General features: G+C 36.3%; 1 protein-coding gene across 8 annotated transcripts in view; it reads right to left on the bottom strand.

Annotated features, from left to right (window-relative positions):
* The window catches only part of PARPBP (PARP1 binding protein), a 68,269-nt gene that overhangs the window by 40,713 nt on the left and 6,466 nt on the right, over positions 1 to 21,090 (bottom strand). For 4 of the 8 annotated variants that reach the window (XR_013522387.1, XM_035257397.3, XM_009004490.4 and 1 more), the window contains 2 exons: positions 9,607 to 9,840; positions 3,822 to 3,929 (listed from right to left, as the gene is read on the bottom strand). The exons of 1 other annotated variant lie outside the window; for it this stretch is intronic. Coding sequence is in view for 5 of the 7 variants with exons in the window: in XM_035257397.3 (XP_035113288.1) it covers positions 3,822 to 3,929; positions 9,607 to 9,840 (342 nt within the window). In the remaining 2 variants the exon portion in view is untranslated. Of the gene's footprint in view, positions 1 to 3,808; positions 3,930 to 9,606; positions 9,841 to 21,090 lie in introns of all 8 variants that reach the window. 3 more of the 8 variants (XM_078338113.1, XM_078338114.1, XR_013522388.1) reach the window with 2 other exon arrangements.

Below are 21,090 nucleotides of genomic sequence, written 5' to 3'. Positions count from 1 at the left end.
CAAAAAAGAGAACAATAGAAAAAATATAATTTGCTTATATTATATATATTACGTTAACCTCTAAATTGGTAGAGAATTAAGGAGTGACCTTGAGATTTTTAGAAAAGGGTATTTCATCTCATTTGATAAGATAAAGCTTTTCTTTACTGAGAACTGGCAAGTAATTCATGTAAAGACATGACAGAATTAGCTCACTAGAGAAAAATCTGATTCAAGCAGGGATCATCAATGCATGCCTAAAGCCATTAAATAAAAGGTTATTCAGAAACAGGATATTTATACAGTGCCAAAGTATCACCTCATAGATCTTTGCTGACAGCAAAGGAAAAACTACATCCTTATACTAGAGAAACCTGGCAATTTAGGATGAGTGTAGGGTGCCAGCCCCCACATACCACCTGTGGGTACCCTGAGTTCAGTGGCGACAAAGGAATGAGAAAAAGACAGGTTAAGAATGCATAAAGTGAGACCAGTGTGTAAACTGGAGGCTGCAGAGGCCCTGAGCTCTGGTTTCCACAATATTTATTGAATACAATCACTTTTATCTATAGTGCAGGTGGTAGGGAGGCTGTGCATCAAACATAAAGTTGATAGCAGTGGCGGTTTAAGTGAGTTTCCCAAGAGCTAAAAGCGTATGCTTAACAATAGACAATGTAGTTGGTAGGAGCAGGCTGAGCAAGGAGCCTATATGTCTGGTTACATTCCAGTGCTTCAACAGAGTGTTATGTCCTTGGGCACTATGTTTAGAATATCAGAGCTCAGGACACTGCACCTGGGAACATGCTGGCAATAGAGAGTCCTTCCTCCCCAGAGGCCTCCTGCGGCCTTCTGCAGTTTGTTCCTGATTTCTTTTATATGTTATTACCAGTTTATGTAGGCACACTGTAAACCCCTCCTCCATTGCTGCTTTCCCCAACACCTGAGTTTGCTTACAATATGATATAAAATGAAATACTCTGTATCAGTTCAGAAGTATTTCTTAGAAAATATTAAACTAAAATCTAAGCAACATTTTAGATGTCACTTCCAGTTTATTGGAAATACAGCAAGAAACAAGTTAAATAATACCACAAGGAATTAATCAAAAAACATTTTTTTAAAGATTAGGGGAATTCTCTAAAGTAGTCTACAGAGACATAAAGCTTTCAGAAGGTTAATTATTAAAATGAAAAAAAAGATGCACAAAGCCATTTTGGGGACAAAGGGAGAAATTTGAATATGAAAGTTAGTAAATGATATTTGAAAATACTTAAGTTTTCTCATTTATGATAATTATTTTGCAGTTATGTCATTAATTTTAGGAAGTGTATGCTAAGGAACTTTAGTGATCCACATGATGTCAGCAACTTACTTTCAAATAATACAGAAAATAATATTAGATGCACACATAAAACACTTCGTTAAATCCAGGAAGAAGACATACAGGTATTTGAGGGTACTGATAAAATATATATTTTAAGTGCAATCTATATAACATGGGACATATAAAAGTATCTACCTCAGCAATGTTTGTCAAAAAATGAAGGTGATTCACCAAATGTGTTAACTTCCTGGGGCAGGTGATTTTGAAAGTAAAGGCATTTAAACCTTTTATATATCATATTTCTAAAATATGTTGGCTGGGTACAGTGGCTCATGTCTATAATCCTAGCACTTTGGGAGACCGAGGCAGGCGAATCACTTGAGATCAGGAGTTTGAGGCCAGTCTGGCCAACATGGTAAAACCCAGTCTCTACTAAAAATACAAAAATTAGCCAGGCATGGTGTCACACGCTTGTAATCCCAGCTACTTGGGAGGCTGAGATGAGAGGATCACTTGAACCCGGGAGGTAGAAGTTGCAGTGAGCAGAGACAGTGCCCCTGCACTTCAGCCTGGGCAACAGAGTGAGCCTCTGACTCAAAAAAAAACAAAAATAATCAAAATATACAAAATAAAAATAATTAAAATATGTTCAATATAATTTTACTTTTTGTGATACTCTTAAATTCTCATCTTGTCGATGGTGATTTTATTAATCACAGAAACTTTTGTTGAGTTAAACTTTGTAAAATATTTAAGAAGGTTTATTCTAAGCCAAATATGAGTGATCATGGCCTAAGGTGCAGTCTCAAGAAATCCTGGAAAATGTGCCCATGGTGGTTGGGTTATAGCTTGGTTATATATGCTTTTTCTTTCTTTCTTTTTTTTTTTTTTTTGAGATGGAGTCTCGCTGTGTCACCCAGGCTGGAGTGCAGTGGCGCAGTGGCGCAGTGTCGGCTCAATGCAACCTCCACCTCCCTAGTTCAAGCAATGCTCCTGCCTCAGCCTACTGCGTAGCTGGGGTTATATATGTTTTAGAGAGACGTAAGACATCAATCAGTACTTGTGAGGTATACATTGGTTCAGCCTGGAAAGGTAGAACAGCTTGAAGTGGGGCTTACAGGTCATAGGTAGATTCAAAGATTTTCCAATTTGCAAGCAACTGGTTGAAAGAATTATTATCTAAAGACCTGGAACCAGCAGAAAGGAGTCTCTGGTTTAAGATAGAGGATTGTAAAGACCAAGCTTCTTACTATGCAGATGAAGTCTCATAGGCAGCCACCCTTAGACAGCAGGCCTACGGTGTGAGCAGTGGCTCACACCGGTAATTCTAACACTTTAGGAGGCCAAGGCGGGCAGATCACATGAGGTTGGCAGTTCGAGGCCAGCCTGACCAACATGAAGAAACCCTGTATCTACTAAAAATACAAAAGTTATCCAGGCATGGTGGCGCATGCCTGTAATCCCAGCTACTCAGGAAGCTGAGGCAGGAGAATCACTTGAACCCAGGAGGCAGAGGTTGCGATGAGCTGAGATCTTGCCATTGTACTCCAGCCTGGGCAAAAAGAGCGAAACTCTGTCTCAAAAAACAAAACAAAAAAAGAAACAATAGATGGCAAAGGCTTCCTATTTAGACCTTTAAAAGGTGCTAGACTCTCAGTTACCTCTTTAGGATTGGGAGGGTCTGGAAGGGGAAAGATTTAGTTACATTAATAGAGATCCTTTACAGATACAAATTTTCTTCCACAAAAGACAGCTTTGTAAGACCATTTCAAAATATGGCAAAAAACAAAACGTATTTATTTCCTTCTCTGTCATGTGATGTTATGCCAGAGTCAGGTGGGAAAGTAAACCTCATTATAGAGGGTTAAATAAAACCCATCTGATGAGATTTTATGGTTTAGAAGGTATGACTTTCCAGGCCACTTAAATAGGAATGTGAGCAAGAGAGAAAAAGGGTCATAGTTTGGTCCCCATTTTCATAAGCACTATTACTATGTTTAGGGAGGTGACCATACATAATTAGGTACCCAGCATAGCGTTCAGCTGAAGGTAAATTATATTAGACCAAACTTGTATGAGGCACTACTTTTCTGTGGTTTATACAATAAACCCTATTATCCGAACTCTTGATATATGAGTTGTACTACTGCAAGGGGTACAGATGAGATTTTTCAATTGAGCATATGCTCCCTAGGATCAACCATCTAAAACAGTAAATGTGAAGTTTACCAAAGAGATTCAAAGAACTCTGACAAACTGGACCTTCAATTACTTTTCTGATAGTCTGAATGATATTTATTTTTGTTCAATGCCTGTTACCTTAGCCCCAAACCATGAAGACGCTATTATCACATTCTCACCAGCCTCCAACATATTATTCTTTGCAAGTACAGTTTTAAACAAATTAAAGATTTGTTAAAAAATTTTTACAAAGCATTAGTCACTTTAAGGTACTGCCAAATTCAGTGATTTGAAAGGGATTATAATCTGCTTTAATTTACTCACAGTTTATCAGTACCTTTTCATTATCCTGGGTATATTTACTCGTTGGTGATATTGGTATATAAAGATCGGTTTCACCACCTACTGCATACTGTGTGCCAGACAGAAAATCCAGTAGTTGAGTCTGTAGAAAATACAGGATATTACTAATAAAATGCTATGCTGACTATAAAAAAATACTTCACACAAAGCTCTACTCAGTGTCATTGATGTTTCAGTGCAGAGCGTTACCTAACAGTTGCTAGCAGTCATTAAGTATACATATAATTAAACTTCATAATGTAACTGCCCGTGGGTTCTTCCTGTCTGCTGCACAAATAAAGACCACATAACCGCAGTAAAGAAAGAGTTTAGGTCAGGCAATGTGGCTCACGCCTGTAATCCTAGCACTTTGTGAGGCCAAAGTGGGTGGATTGCTTGAACCCAGGAGTTCAAGATCAGCCTGAGCAACATGATGAAACTCTGTCTCTGCAAAAAATTATCTGGGCATGGTGGCATATGCCTGTAGTCTCAGCTGCACGGGAGGCTGAGGTGGGAGGATCACTTGAGCCAGGAAGGCTGCAGTGAGCTGTGACTGCACCACTGCACTCCAACCTGGGCGCCAAAGTGAGACTCTGTCTTGAAAAGAGTTTAATAGGCATGAGGCTGGCCATGCCATGTAGGAGACAGAGTTAATATTCAATCCAATATCATCCAAAGCTCATAGGTTAGGGGGTTTTTCAAAGGAAATTTGGAAGAAGGGGTGGAGGTGGCTAGGCTTGCTGCTGATTGGTGGGGGCAGAGATGAAATCATAGGGTGATCGCTGTCATCCTGCATGCTGAATTGCTTCTGGGTGGGCTCAGGTGGAGCCATGGGTGTCAGACATGCAAAATCCCTGAAGAGCTATCTCAAAAGGCCAACCTACAATAATGGTGTTATCTGCCTTTTTCAGCTAAGGAAAATATGTATTATAACAAACGTTTATATCAAATATATTATGTATTTAATTATAGCCTTTTATGCATCTGTTTCTGTTTAACTCTTTTCTGTTCTCCTACTTGGAAAAGTACTAAGCACTTCATGATTTCTTTAATATTTTTTTTTGTTTTAAATATTTACTATGCTTAATTTTCAAGACTAATTTTGGTCTGAATTCATCCACCGTGTTGGGAATTTTTTTTTTTTTAAGTTTTCATAAACATGATTTATTTATTCATTTATTTATTTATTTTGAGATAGAGTCTCTCTCTCTGTCACCCAGGCTGGAGTCCAGCGGTGTGATCTTGGCTCACTACTACGTCCACCTCCCGGGTTCAAGCTATTATCTGTCTCAGCCTAAGCCTCCCAAGTAGCTGGGATTACAGGTGCCTGCCACCACACCCTGATAATTTTTTTGTATTTTTATTAGAAATGGGGTTTCACCATGTTGGCCAGGCTGGTCTTGAACCCCTGGCCTCATGATCCACCTGCCTCAGCCTCCCAAAGTGCTGGGATTACAGGCATGAACTACCGTGTCTGGAAATGATTTATTTTTAATAAAAATCAGATGAAATTATTCTGAAGTATTTATCTCAATGTTATGCAATTACACAGGGAAAAGTTTGCTTACTTACACTCTAATGTCATATTTGAAAAATTAATAAATTTCTCTCATTTTTATAAATCTGATAGGTTTATAAGCACATAATAACTGTCACAGGAAAACAGTGAACAACTTGAATTGTCAGCTTATACAGGAGGAAATAGCTTATAAAACTTATAAATATTTAAACATACTACATAGTAAATAAATTCTTACCACATATGTAGAACATCAACAGATGAAATTTACAGAAACCCAGTAACTGCAACTAGCAGCCGGCATCTAATCCCTCTTGTGAGTAACTTCATCATTACATCTCTGTTGGAAACCTTAAAAGAAATGTGGGTGCTCCCAGGGAGAACCAGACACTTGATCTAGAACACTGTCCACCCATCCTGCAGTTTCAGAGTACAGCTTCACACTTGTCTCTTAAAATAGAACATCCTGGACGGACTTAGAATATATTATGTCCTGTGTTTTTCAATTCATTCTGAGATTGTAAAGAGGAGTTGCCCTTTTTTATTCCACTCTACCAACAAGCTTTCATCTGCATCCCTGAGAAGAGTCAGCCCACCTGCCCAACATTTGAGAAAAGGAGCAGGGAGGCAGCAGAACAAGGGATGCAGTTGGAAATGAAAGCATTCTTTGGTTTTTAGGAAGAAAAAGAAAACTTTTTGATAAAGTAGGAGATGCAAATATTGACAAAACTAAAATCTAGCTCTGTGTTTAGTAACATGTCCACAAAAAAGGCATTTCTCTGAGATGCCCGGACTTCGGAGGTTTGCTGCTGGTTTTATATTAAACTGAATGAAGCTCCTTGGGTCCCTGGTTTCTTCTTCTCAGCTTGGACAGTGAGTTGGTGCCAGGTGGCTTCAATGCTCTGAAGCAGGTCGTTGTCCCACTGTCTTACTTGTCGCATGGTAGCTGCCATCTTCTTCAGGTCTTGTCTCTTCTTCTGGACTGTGATGGGAATCCCAGGCAATCCCAAGTTTAGAGATCAGCTCCATGCACAGAGGAACTCTCCCTTCTGCTGCTCCTGAGGCAACGAGGCTGACACTGGTAGATCTTCCCCAGGAGCCACGAGATCTGGGTCTGGCCCCCACTGCCTAATGGACCCCTTGGAGTCCTGGACAGCAGCAAGCCTTCTCTTTCTGAAGGTGGCAATATAGTTGATGCCTGCCAGGTAGATCAGAAGATCCTAAAAAGTGTGCAGGCATCAGGGACCCACAGGCAGGACCTCATTCCCTGATGTCGATGCATCTCCCAGCAGCCTCAGCCTCCAGCTAAGGACTGCTTTTATAGAGGTGTTATATTTTATGAGCTTTCTCAAGGGTGGCCTTCTCATCACAAAACAAGTTCAAGCCAAGAACCTACACCTCCAGCTGCATTCCGCCTTGGGTCATTGCAGCACCCTCCACCATCCCCCCATCCAAGAGAGCCCAGCACCATGAAGCACCCTCAGCAGCCCCACCCAGACTCAGGCCCATGCAGGTGTGCTGCCTTTTTCTTTTTTTTTGTCAGCTCCATAGTTTTATGTTGAGAGGCTATGCTTGAATTTTCCCAGGTACCCAACATTTATATCATTCAGGTTGCTGTTATTCCCCTCTAGTAGCTCTGTTCTGTTAGGCATGTGTGTTGTCAGTTAACTCATCCTTCTCCGGCCACTGGAAACCCTTTAATGGTGTGTTGCTTTCTTCATTAGCTTTTTGGGACTCAGATCTGACTGCTGATGTATCTTAAGTGATGACAGTCCTACAGGTAATGGAAGTTGAAATGGTCTCTATACTTATAGAGCATCAGTGGAGAAACAAGCAGGCTACCAGTCATCTGCTGAGGCTAAGGAGAGTCCTGTGTTCTTCCAAGCCTTACCAACAGGAAGTGAGCCCATCCATTCAGCTACTTCTTGGCATAAGGGTCAGGGAATCTGAGTGTACCCAGAGAGAGCAGTTGCTGACCTTCCCCCAAAGATGTCCACAGATCTCTGAGGTTAAGCTCTTCTTAGGATCAACCTAAGCTCTTCTTAGGATCTGCGCCTCACCTCAGGTCTCTGATCCCGTCTTCCAGATACTTGCTCAGTTCGTGAGAAAGCAAGCCCTGTACCAAATCTCTATACTTAAGATTCCAGTTACAATCTAAGGCTTTGTATGCTCTGAGATGCCCATGGGCCCTGTATCCATTTTCCTTAGAAGAGGAATAATAGGGAGGAAAGAGGAAAGAGGCAATGTTCAAGTGACCACATTCCCAGAATTGCCCTGACTTAGCTTTATCTTAATTTCTCATAATCCCTGCCTTATTTCAGCTTCAACAAATATGAAACAAAGAAATTTTATCATGATCATGAAAACTCAGGATCATGGAATTCAAAACTGTTTGCAATATTCTAATATGTATCTTTAAAGAGACTTTAGCATAAATTGGGATTATAGTTAGTACATTTTTGAGAAATCAATCTAGGGATATATTTTCCTGTCTATTTTTTCCCTGCACTGGAAATTTCCCTAGAGCAAACAGTATCAGAGATTAAGTTGTTGGCCTTCCAGGATTAAAATGCAGAACAATTTCTACTTCACATACTACCATCTTAGCAGCTTCAATTTTCTTCCTGGTGACATGTTGACATTTGGAGAGAGTCTCCCACATAGACAACCTCAAACATGTACCCTGATAAATATCATACTATAATTTTACCCACTCAAATGACGAGACTTAGTCAAGGATTTAGACAATGGGAAGGAATAGAATGAAAACAATGCACCTGAAGACCTCAGGTAGATTATACTACCTCTGGCTTTTAAGATTTTTATTGTTTCTACAATCCACTACTTATATATGAATAAGGCTCTCTAAATCAACTATGTAAAAAGTAGACAAAAATCATCTCCGTAAGTAGGCAAGTAAAATACAGCTAAGAAAAATTTTAAAAACTATCTTCACAAGTATTTAACCATAGTGTAGTTGTATATGTGTGTGGATGTGTTTTGAGGAAGCTATAACAAGGCAAAGGTTTCTGTGATGGTTCAATGAGGCAAAGCCCGCAAACTGCCTGCCAATATCCATTTTCCCTTTCTTCCCCAGTAATGGAGCTTTTGTTTTTATTCTGGCAAGTTATTACCCAGAATAAGATCTATATTCTCCACCCTCCCTTGCAGCTTGTTGCAGCCATGTGACTAACTTTTTGGCAATAAGATGAAAGAAAAAAGCTATGTACCCTTAATAGAAAAGCAGAGTGCTGTTCTTCCTTACTACTTCTTGGTGCAAGGAATACCAGTATAATGAATATAATGGCTGGAGCTCCAACCGTCATCTTTGGACTAAAATGGATGAGCAGAATGACAGAAAAAGCCCAGGTCTCTGATAACCATGGAGCTATCCTATCAGTCCTGTTTTCATCTTTAGATATCTTACATAAAAGTTGAACTTCTATTTTCTCCAAACCACTATTGTAGTGGAGGTTTCTGTTATAATCAGCTAAAATGCTATTCCCAAGTATTATATTAAAATATTTATAAAATAATTGAATATCTTACAAAATATAGTAAACATTTTCTTCTAATTTCATGTACAGTTATTTGTTACCACTATTTAACTACGACTTTATTGGCACTCAGTAAATGTTCAAATAACTAAAAATATTTTCAACACTTTAAAAATAACAAGATATGCCCAAATATGTTCTAAACAGTTTATAAATTCTAACGTAGACAAAAGCAAACTGCAAGGGGTACTACTCCCTTTAATTTTTAAATTTTTACTCCATTAAAAAATGCTGGTTCAAAAAAGGAATAGTCTATTATCTCATGGATATTGCATAATACTATTCTCATAAATGGTACCTATATGTAGTAAAATAACATTACAAAAAGCTGTACCAATCATTTATCCAACATGTGCCAAATGAACAAATATACATTCAACCAAGAAAGTTAAACACAAAAGCAATCTTTGATATAATTCAAAAAGAAATCAGGCATTTGGGACTAATTCCTTTGTTACAATTTTTTTGGTCTAAGAAGCTACTCCTACAGCAACCAAATAACAATAACACAAGACCAACAAAATTTACCACCAGAAGATTTCTTTCAAGTAATAACTAGCTTTCAGGTAGCTAAATTTTCCCATTTTATCATGATTCACTAAGCAAAACATTACCAAGTTACTATAACTGGGGATACTATAATTCAAAATAAATTGAGCTAAATTTTAATTTGATTGAAAAAGAATTTTTTAAAAAATACTTACAGGGGATATTCTGTTATTATTTTCACAATTAGAAGTCAGAGTCCTACATTTTTTATAAACATCAATCAGATCTAACATATTACTATTCTTCAACAAATCATCATAAATCTTCCTAATGTCCTCATAATGGTCAATCACATCCATATTTTCAACTGGTAAGTTCAATTTCTCATGGAGTAAGTATTTCCAGGTCAATAAAACATCACTGAGAGAGACTGTAAATTCTCCATTGTGCTGAAAAAGATGATGCCAACAAGAAGAAAAAAAGATAAAGTTGGGTGCCAGAATATTGAATAACTTACAACTAAGATAAGAAATACAAGTTAAATTTTGTTATAGCAAAGTTTACCTTCAATTTTTATGGGTTTGAAGAGAACACCCAAGTTGAACTATGAGACAATTTTAGAAATCAGATATAAAAGAAAAAGGTTTCCATGATTTTATAAAATATGAACAACTAAGGCAAGTTTGTACCTGACAAAACTGGTAAATATATAGTCACTGTTACATTTCTTGAAATTCGCCAGATTTCTTCCACCCAAAGTGGACGAATGGGTAGGCAGTAAACTATACTTAAGTACTATTGAGGGGGGAAAATTTTTATTCTTTTTAGTTCCTTTTAGTTCTTTTGGCTAATCTATTTTTAATCTCATATTTAAAATTCTCAATGCCATAGTGAATTCCCACATAACATAATATTCTAAGTGTTTAGTCTTAAAATACAGTCATAAAGATTAATTTTTCAAATTATGTTTCATAACTATTACAAAGAAAGCAAAACATCAGTGCTAAAACCTTGAGCCAGAGAATAATTTTGACTCTTCTTGAAACTGTAACAAACAAGAGCTAAGAAGACATGGTCAGTTTTCTTTCTATAAGTTGTCAGATGATACTAATCAGGCAAAATTATTTTTCTTTCTCTTTTTTGACAGACTTTCTATTTTTCCCACAAAAAATGAAATAGATTATAACCTATCTACAGTGACGTATAGTTGCTAGAGACCCGCTAATGTTACCAACATGTTTGTATGCCAATATTTTATCTAACTAGAAAGCTTTCTTTAAAGTCTTTTTCAATATCTACATATAAATTCTTTCAGTGAACAAGTTGAAGGTTTTTTTATTGATTCAATTCTGTTCCCTCATTAATATTCTAGAAATTAATAATGGTGCCTTCCAAAAGCGGCCAGCCCTAATTCAGCAAAAAAATTCTAACTATTCCTTTCTAATACAGCATGAATAAAAAATATTTTTAAGTATCCACATATAATTTACAAAATGTAATACATTGCTGCCTTCCATAGTTAAGTTCCTTTAATATTTTAGTAGTTTCTGCTAACATCAAGATCTGTCCATTAACTGCATTTAAAGATGGGTGGGTGTTAAAGTACAACTATTGTTCACTAGAACTAAACTGCAATATAACCTTTACCCAGCAAAAACCAATAGAAAGAAATTAAGCATACCCAAATATTATTTTCTCTATATTTGACCCTTCTAAATCTATATCTTTATACTTCTTATAATAATTAGCCACTGTTAGTACTTACTATCCAAATTTAAGACAAGGTACACAAACTGCCTTAAAATAAGTAGTTCTTCACTCATCTATAGAAATACAACTAAAAAAATCATCCTTGACTGGGCACAGTGGCTCATGCCTGTAATCCCAACACTTTGGGAGGCTGAGGCAGGTGGATCACAAGGTCAAGAGATTGAGACCACCCTGGCAAACATGGTGAAACCCCATCTCTACTAAAAAAAAAAAATATATACACACACACACACACACACACACACACACACACACACACACACAAATTAGCTGTGCATGGTGGTGCGTGCCTATAGTCCCCCCTACTCAGAATGCTGAGGCAGAAGTATCGCTCGAACCAGGGAGGCGGCGGTTACAGTGAGCAGAAATTGCGCCACTGCACTCCAGCCTGGCAACACAGTGAGACTCTGTCTCCAAAAATAAAAATAAAAATTTGCCTCATTGTCCTTAGTGCAGGGGCCTGTCGTGTCATGAAAATGGAAATTAATTATATACATAAACTAGTTCAGTGAGTAACCAAAAAAAAAAAAATCAGTAACTCTCAAACACCGGATCTATTTTCCAAATGTAGGACATAGTTGTAATTTTCCAGCATTGTACCAACAACTATATACTTTACTTCCCAACCCCACAAAGGTTACACACCAGAAAATTTCAAAATGGTATTTAAATTAAATAAATCCAGTTATTTAGAGTTTTTAAACTGTTTTATCTCAAAAATTCCTACAACTATTTTTAGTTTGATATCCTTCATGTTTATAATAAAGATTTTGTGTAATGTAAATGCACAACTTATTCTTACCCTTTTGACTATAACTAGTTAAAGTAAAACTATGCAAGCTCTTGATCTTATGAGAAAAAGTTTTGACTAGATTAACAGTGTTTATACTGGGATTGTAAAAACATTTTAAATCCAAATAAAAATGTACTCCAGATATCAGTTTTCATGATCAGGTGCCCACCATGACAGCATATTCTCTTTTTCAAACCAGTAACAACTGATTTAGAGAGTCTGTGGTCAAATCAGAAAATATTTTGCTAGGAAAATATGCCAGCTGGCTAACATATTAAGGAAGTTCAAAATGTTCAGCACTTTAATTCTCTGATGAACATAAGAAGGATTATATTTCACAAGAATAAAATGAGAAAAGCAAGATTTACACATTTTCCAGAGCATTTGTACTTTGTACATTATATCATATTTTTCTAATAATTCAAAATTTTAAATAAATTTTCCATTTTTAATTAACTAGACGTTTTGTTGTCATTAAAGATAGGTCTACTTAAGGGCACTAATGGACTATGTGACCTTTGATAAGATACTGAAACCCCTGAGTCAGTTTCATTGGTTATAAAATGAGATTACATAGATTAAATAACACCTGACAAATGACAGGTAATCAAAAATGTCAGTTTCCTTTCTCTTCTCCTATTTAAAGTAAAATAATTGTTTTGAGGGGAAAGAGTGGTGATAAATATAATTTTAAAAACCTGTTTCTCGTTCCTTGTTAGGTCACGATTACATCATTTTCAAATCTGACAGTCAATCACAGGTACTATAATTGCTTTCCGTAAAGGTATAAAATTAATACCTTCATCTGTTTTATGCAATGGAATATTGTAAGCTTCTCAATAATACAATTTAAGGCTAAAAATAGCCTCTATTAACACAATTGTCAGATGCAAACTAAGAAGCTAATTCCAAAGAAAGAAAGCCAAAATATTATTTGCCACCTAATCAAGTCATATACATTTGCCATATGATGAAGTCAAAAGTCCTATGAATCTATAAAGCTTAAATCTTTAGCAGTATAAAACTACTAGAAAGGTGTTACATGATTCCAACTAAAAAATTTTCCCTCTCAAAAAGCATGCTAGAAACCTAAAACTCAAAGTGTATTTTAATATATCTTATCTTTTCTCCCACTTAAACAGTTAAGAAAAACAAATATGTCATTAGACAAACAACTCTACTAGGTATTCAAAAGTTTTACTGTAGTCAAATTCAGTTGTAAGAACTATACTTTAAGACTCATACTCTCAAGACCTAACACCATAAAAACTCTAGAAGAAAATCTAGGCAATACTATTCAGGACATAGGCATGGGCAAGGACTTTATGACTGAAACACCAAAAGCAACGGTAACAAAAGCCAAAATAGACACATGGGATCTAATTACACTTAAGAGCTTCTGCACAGCAAAAGAAATTATAATACAGTGAACCAGCAACCAACAGAATGGGAAAAAATGTCTGCAATCTACCTATCTGACAAATGGCTAATATTCAGAATCTACCGAGAACTTAAACAAATTTACAAGAAAAAAACAAACAACCCAATCAGAAAGTGGGCAAAGGATATGAACAGTCACTTTTCAAAAGAAGAAATTTATGCAGCCAACAAACATATGAAAAAAAAGCTAATTATCATTGGTCATTAGAGAAATGCACATCAAACCCACACTGAGATACCACCTCATGCCAGTTAGAATGGTGATCATTTAAAAAATCAGGAGACAATAGATGCTGGAGGGGATGTGGACAAACAGGAAGGCTTTTACACTGTTGGTGGGAGTGTAAATTAATTCAGCTATTGTGGAAGACAGTGTGGCAATTCCTCAAGGATATAGAAATAGAAATACCATTTGACCCAGCAATCCCATTACTGGGTATATACCCAGAGGATAAATCATTCTATTATAAAGACACATGCACACATATGTTTATTGTGGTACTGTTCACAGTAGCAAAGACTTGGAACCAACCCAAATGTCCATCAATGATAGACTGGATAAAGAAAATGTGGCATGTATACACCATGGAATACTACGTGGTCATAAAAAAGAATGAGTTCATGTCTTTTGTGGAGACATGGATGAAACTGGAAACCATCATTCTCAGAAAACTGACACAAGAACAGAAAACTAAACACCGCATGTTCTCACTCATAAGTGGGTGCTGAACAACAAGAACACATGGACACAGGAAGGGGAACATCACACACTGGGGGCCTGGGGGTTGGAGGCTAAGGGAGGAATAACAGGGAATGGGGTATTGGGGAGGGATAGCATTAGGAGAAATACCTAATGTAGATCATGGGGCAATGGATGCAGCAAACCACCACTATGGCACATGTGTACCTATGTAACAAACCTGCACAATCTGCACAAGTATCCCAGAACCTAAACCATAATAAATACATTTTTAAAAAAAGACTCATGTTCTCAAACTTCAGAGAATTTAAAATCTAAATAGAGCTCAAACACAGGATAAAAAATACAGGTAATGGATATATATACAACAAACTCTATCTACCTTTTATTACTATATGCTACTTATGAATGCACCTGCAGACATACATGTACGTTGTTTCATATTGTTGAGTGCTTGGAAGTCTGAGCACAGTCGAGGAGACCCGAGCTAACTCTGCATGTGAAAAGTTGAAATAAAACTGAACCACAACCTACCACACCACTATACATGTGCACACACATACATTAACTGTGAAAAGCTCAGTTACAACTCACCTCTTCTTTCCCACTTAGAGACTGAACTTTCACACTGAATTAAGTGAATTAATAAGTAGAAAATTAGCAAGTAGACAGAGACCTGAGTGACTGCTACATAGACAAATCCTGAAGAAAAACTGACTTGGATTGAATATTTCAGTATGTCAGAATTTTTACAATGAGGGCTAAAATTTTTCAGGGTACATTTCACTTAGCTTGTTGACAAAATCTATTTATATCTTTAGAAGTAATTCATAAATAAATGAAAGGAGGTGACTTGAATATAGTCTCATTCCAAAATAACAGTCTTCAATCACTATACAACACTGATTCTTAAAATTGCCTGAATTTCTCTCTCATTATTTTCAATTGTATAGTCACCAAGGTTTAACACTTAGCTAGTCTATTTTATTTATTCAATATTCTCATAATCCATCATTTACCTTAGTACTATTTCTTTACACTACTAAAGAAGGATAAAAAAATATAAATAGGGTATCTAGCTTAAGTGACTGAGTTAACAATGGCACACACCAATAAAACTATGAATGGGAAAGTAAGCTGAAAAAGCAAACAATGTGCTCTACTTTAAAAACCGATGTGGAAACAGTGCCGGGACACCAAGGTAAAGATGATCATACTAGACTTAAGACTCAGTAGAATGGTAGCTCACATAAATGCAGGTAGAACAATGTAAGCGAAATGCATCCAGTGAAAGTAGGTAAAATGGAGAAAAGGTAAAACTTACAGGTAAAACTAGAAGATCACCCCACCCCCAAATTATGCCACTCTGGCAATATGAAAATCTAAATTAAAAGTTCTTGAAAAATAGCAGGTGCAATATGATCACTATGAACTTTCTTCTGTTTCTTCAAAGCAGGAGGCCAAATTCCCATGTGAAGATACCCTCTTTATACAAGTAACAATCTTATCATCAAGGAGTGTAAGCTGAAGTCCAGGAAAATCTATACAAACAAACCTTACAAACCTAAGCTTTCTTTCCTGGCCACTACTCCATCCAATTAAACACCCTAGGCCAAGTTCCTTTGCCTTGTTACATTTTCATTTACTACTCATTCTCCCATTCAGTATGTAAGTGTTCAACTCTAACTTGTTTTTTGGTCTTCATTTCCTTATGAATGTTCCTGTGCCATGTAAAATTCACATTAAATTTGCATGATTTTCTCCTATTGATTTGTCTGATGTCAATTTAATTCTCAGGCCCAGCCAAAAAAACTCTAAAAGGGTGGAGGTAAAATTTTGCCTCCCTTATAGTACCAACAAAATGTATAACAAAGAGAATATCTAAAATACATATAGAAATATTCCAAATATGCCAGGCACCTGTAATCCCAGCACTTTGGGAGGCCAAGGTGGGTGGATCATGAGGTCACGAGATCAACACCATCCTGGCCAACATGGTGAAACCACATCTCTACTAAAAATACAAAAATTAGCTGGGCATGGTGGTACGTGCCTGTAATCCCAGGTACTCGGGAGGCTGAGGCAGGAGAATTGCTTGAACGTCGGAGGTTGCAGTGAGCCGAGATCTTGCCACTACCCTCCAGCCTGTTTGACAGAGTGAGACTCCATCTCAACAAAAAAAATATTTCAAATAAGAAAGAGGTCAGACAGTGGCTCATGCCTGTAACCCCAGCACTTTGGGAGGCAGAGGCAGGCAGATCCCTTGAGCCCAGGAGTTTAAGACCAGCTTGAGAAACATTGAGAAACCCTGTCTCTATAAGAAATAAAAGAATTAGCTGGGCATGCCTGTAGTCCCAGCTACTTGGAAGGCTGAGGTAAAAGAATCACCTAAGCCTGAGGAGGTTGAGGTTGCAGTGAACCAAGATTGTGCCACTGTACTCCAGCCTGGGTAACAGAGCGAGACCCTGTCTCATAACAAAAACAAAAATAGGGAGACAAAAACAACTCAAGAGTAAAATAAGCAAAGGATATAAACAGAAAGTCTATGAGGAGAATACCTCCTGGTCTCACAAAATGAGTTTGAAAGTGTTCTCTCTTCTGCATGCTTTGAGAAGGATTGGTATTAGTTCTTTAAATGTTTGGTAGAATTCAGCAGTAAAGCAATCAGGTCCTGGGCTTTTCTTTAATAAAAGACTTTTTATGACTAATTCAATATCCTAACTTTTTATTGGTATATTCAGATTTCCCATTTCTTCATGATTAAGTCTTGGTAGATAGTATATGCCACAGAATTTATCCATTTCTTCTAGGTTATCCAATTTGTTGGCATACAAATTGTTCGTAGTATTCTTTTATGATCTGTTTTATTTCTGTGGTATTAGTTGTAATGTATCCTTTTTCATTTCTAGTTTTTGAGTCTTTTTCTTAGTCTACTTAAAGGTTTGTTGATTTCGTGTATCTTTTCAAAAAAGTCGGTTCTTAGTTTCATTGATCTTTCTATTGCTTTTCTAGTCTCTATTTCATTTACTTCTGCTGTCATCTTTATTATTTCTGCTAAGTTTGGACTTAGTGTTCTTTTCCTAGTTCCTTTGGTGTAATGTTAAGTTTAAGATTTTTTGTTTCATGTAGGTGTTTATTGCTATAAGCGTTCCTCTTAAGATTGCTTTTGCTCCATCCCATAAGATTTGGTATGTTGTACTTCCATTTTTTTTTACGATTTTTCAAATTTCCTTTTAATTTATTCTTTGAACCAATGGTTGCTCAGGAGCATGTTGTGTAATTTCCACGTGTTTGTTAATTTTTTTAAAATTCTTCCTGTTATTGATTTCTTGTTTCATACCATTGTAACCAGAAAAGGCACTCAGTATGATTTCCAGCTTCTTAAATTTGTTAAGACTTGTTTTGTGGGCTAAAATATCATCTATCTTGAAGAATGTTCTGTGTGCACTTAAGAACTCTTCCAAAAAATTGAAGAGGGAATACTTCCAAACTCATTTAATGAAACAAGCATGACCTTGATACCAAAAACCACACAAGAACACTACGAGAAAAAAAAATTAAGAGATTAATATCCACAATGAACATATATGCAAAATCCCTCAACAAAACACTAGGAAGCCAAGTTAAACAGCACATTAAAAGGACCACTCATGATGGTAAAGTCAGGTTCACACCAGGGATGATTCAACATACACAAATCTGTAAACAAAATATGCCACATAACAGAATGAAGAACAAAACAATATAATCATTTCAAAAGATCCAGAAAAAACATTTGACAAAATTAAATATCCTCTCAAACTGTCAACACATTGATATAAAAGAAAATATTTCAATATGAAAAAGGCCATGTATGACAAACACACACCTAATATCATACTCAATAGGGAAAAAAGTTCAAAGCTTTCCCTCTAAGATCAGGAACAAGACAAGGATGCTTATACTTCCCACTTCTATTCAACATAGTACTAGAAGGTGTAGCCAGAATGGTTAGGTAACGAAATAAAAGGCATCTGAATTAGAAAGTAGTTAAACTGTTCCTGTTTATAGATAACACGTTTCTCATATACAGAAACACCATAAAGATTCCACCAAAAATTATAAAATAAACAAATTCTGTAAAGTGGAAAGATACAAAAATCAAATTACAAAAATCAGTATCATATCAATACACTTAAGACAATCTGAAAAAAAAATCCAGGAAACAATCCCATTTACAGCAGCTATAAAAATACAAAATTTTTACAAATAAATTTAACCAAGGAGATGAAAGATCTGCACACTGAAAACTATAAAACATGGATAAAAGAAATTAAAGAAGATACAAATATATGGAAAGTTATCTCATATTGATGAAATGAAGAATTAATATTGTTAAAATGTCCATACTATCCAAAGCAATATACAGATTCAATGTGATTCCTGTCAAAATTCCAATGCCATTTTTGAGAGAAATATAAAAAACAATTTTAAAATTTGTATAGAAGTATAAGAGACCCAAAACAGCCAAAACAATCCTGAGCAAAAAGAACAAAGCTGGAAGCATCACACTACCTAACTTCAAAACATACTACAAAACTACAGTAATCCAAATAGCATGGTACTAGCATAAAAACATAAGGAAAGACCACTGGAACAGAACTGAGAACCAAGATATACATCCACAGATTTACAGGCAATTGGTTTTCATAAAAGATATCAAGAACACCTAATGGCAACTGGTTTTCAAAAATGATATCAAGAACACCTAATGGGGAAAGAACAGTCTAATCAATAAATGTTGGGACAACTGGGTATCCTCCTGCAGAAGAATGAAATTAAACCCTTATCCTTAACTCAAAACGGATTTTTTTCTTTCGAACTTTTAAGTTCAGGGATACATGTGCAGGTTTGTTATATAGGTAAATTCATATCATGGGGGTTTGTTGTATAAATTATTTCTCTCTTTTTTTCTTTTTTTTGAGACAGGATCTCACTCTGTCACTGTCACCCAGGTTGGAGTACAGTGGCATGATCTTGGCTCACTGCAACCTCCACCTCCCAGGTTCAAGTGATTCTTCCACCTGAGCCTCCCAAGTAGCTAGGATTACAGACATGAGCCACCATAGCCTGGCTAATTTTTATATTTTTAGTAGAGATAGATTTCACCATATTGGCCAGGTTGGTTTCAAACTCCAGACCTCAGGCGATCCACCCACCTCAGCCTCCCAAAGTGCTGGGATTACAGGTATGAGCCACTGTGCCCAGCCCCTTGCCCACTTCTCAACGAGGTTGTTTTTCTCTTGTAAATTTGTTTAAGTTCTCAATAGATGCTAAATAGAAGACTTTTGTCTGATCCATAGTTTGTAAACATTTTCTCCCATGCTGTATGTTGTCTATTTACTCTGTTGATAGTTTTGTTTGCTATGTAGAAGCTCTTTAATTAGATCCTATTTGTCAATTTTTGCATTTGTTGCAATTGCTTTTGGCATCTTCATCGTGAAACTGTTGCCCATGACTATGACCAGAATGATATTGCCTAGGTTGTCTTCCAGGGTTTTTATAGTTTTGGGTTTTACATTTAAGTCTTTAATTCATCTTGAGTTGGTTTTTATCTGTGCTGTAAGGAAGGGTCCGGTTTCAATCTTCTGCACATGGCTAGCCAGTTATCTCAGCATCATTTATTGAATAGGGAATCCTTTCCCTACTGCTTGTTTTTATCAGCTTTGTTGAAAATCAGATGGTTGTTGGTGTGTGGTCTTATTTCTGGGCTCTGTAGTCTGTTCCATTGGTTTATGTGTCTGTTTTTGTACCAATACCGTGCTGCTTTGATTATTGTAGCCCTTCAGTACAGTTTGAAGTCAGGTAGTGTGATGCCACCAGCTTTCTTCTTTTTGCTTAGAATAGCCTTAGCTATTTGGGCTCTTTTTTGGGTTCCATATGAATTTTAAAAAAGCTTCTTCTAGTTCTGTGAATAATGTCATTGGTAATTTGACAGGAATAGCATTGAATCTATAAATTGCTTTGGGCAGTAGTCAAGCCTAAAAGCAAATCAGGAACGTAACCTCATTCACAATTGCCATAAAAAGAATAAAATACATGAAAATACAGTCAGCCAGTGAGGAGAAAGATCTCTACAATTAAAAGAAATAAGAGATGGCACAAACAAATGGAAAAACATTCCATGTTCATGGCTCATGGGGAAAGAACAGTCTAATCAATAAATGCCAGGACAACTGGATACCCAGCTGTCCATGCTCATGGCTAGGAAGAATGAATATCAATATGGATTAAAGGCTTAAATTTAAGATTTGAAACTGTAAAAGTCCTAGAAAAAACCATAGAGGAGAAACTCCATGACACTTATCCAGGGAATGGTTTTTTGGACATAAACCCAAAAGCAAAGACAACGAAAGCAAAAATAGATGAATGGGATTATATCAAACTAAAAAGCTTCTGCACAGCCAAAGAAACTATCAACAGAGTGAAGAAACAACCTATGGAATAAGAGAAAATACATCAAAATCATTTATTAGAAAAAAGATTAATATCCAAAATATATTTTAAAAACTCAATAATAAGAAAACAACCCCATTTTAAAAAATGGGCAAAGAAGCAGGATGCAATGGTACATGCCTACAGTCTCAATTACTTGGGAGGCTAAGGCAGGAGGATTCTTGAGCCTCAGAGTACAAGTACAGCCTGGGCAACATATTGAGACTCTGTCTCTAAATAATAAATTTTAAAAATAATTTTTAAAAATTCAACAAATGATCTGAATAGACATTTCCCAAAAGAAGACACACAAATTGCCTAGGGGTATATAAAAAAATGCTCAACATAACTAATCATCAGAAAACTGCAAACAAAAACCACAATAAGTTATCACCTCTTAGAATGACCATTATTGAAAAAACAAAATTTTTTTTAAAATGTGAAAAAAAAAGGAACTCTTGTACACTGTTGGTAGAAATGTAATTAGTATAAGCATTACAGTATAAAAGTTTCTCAAAAAAT

The sequence above is a fragment of the Callithrix jacchus genome, chromosome 9, assembly GCF_049354715.1.
Source record: "Callithrix jacchus isolate 240 chromosome 9, calJac240_pri, whole genome shotgun sequence".
NCBI classification, from domain to species: domain Eukaryota; kingdom Metazoa; phylum Chordata; class Mammalia; order Primates; family Cebidae; genus Callithrix; species Callithrix jacchus.
Note: the sequence above shows the minus strand (reverse complement) of the source record. Positions and strands in the feature narration are given on the sequence as shown.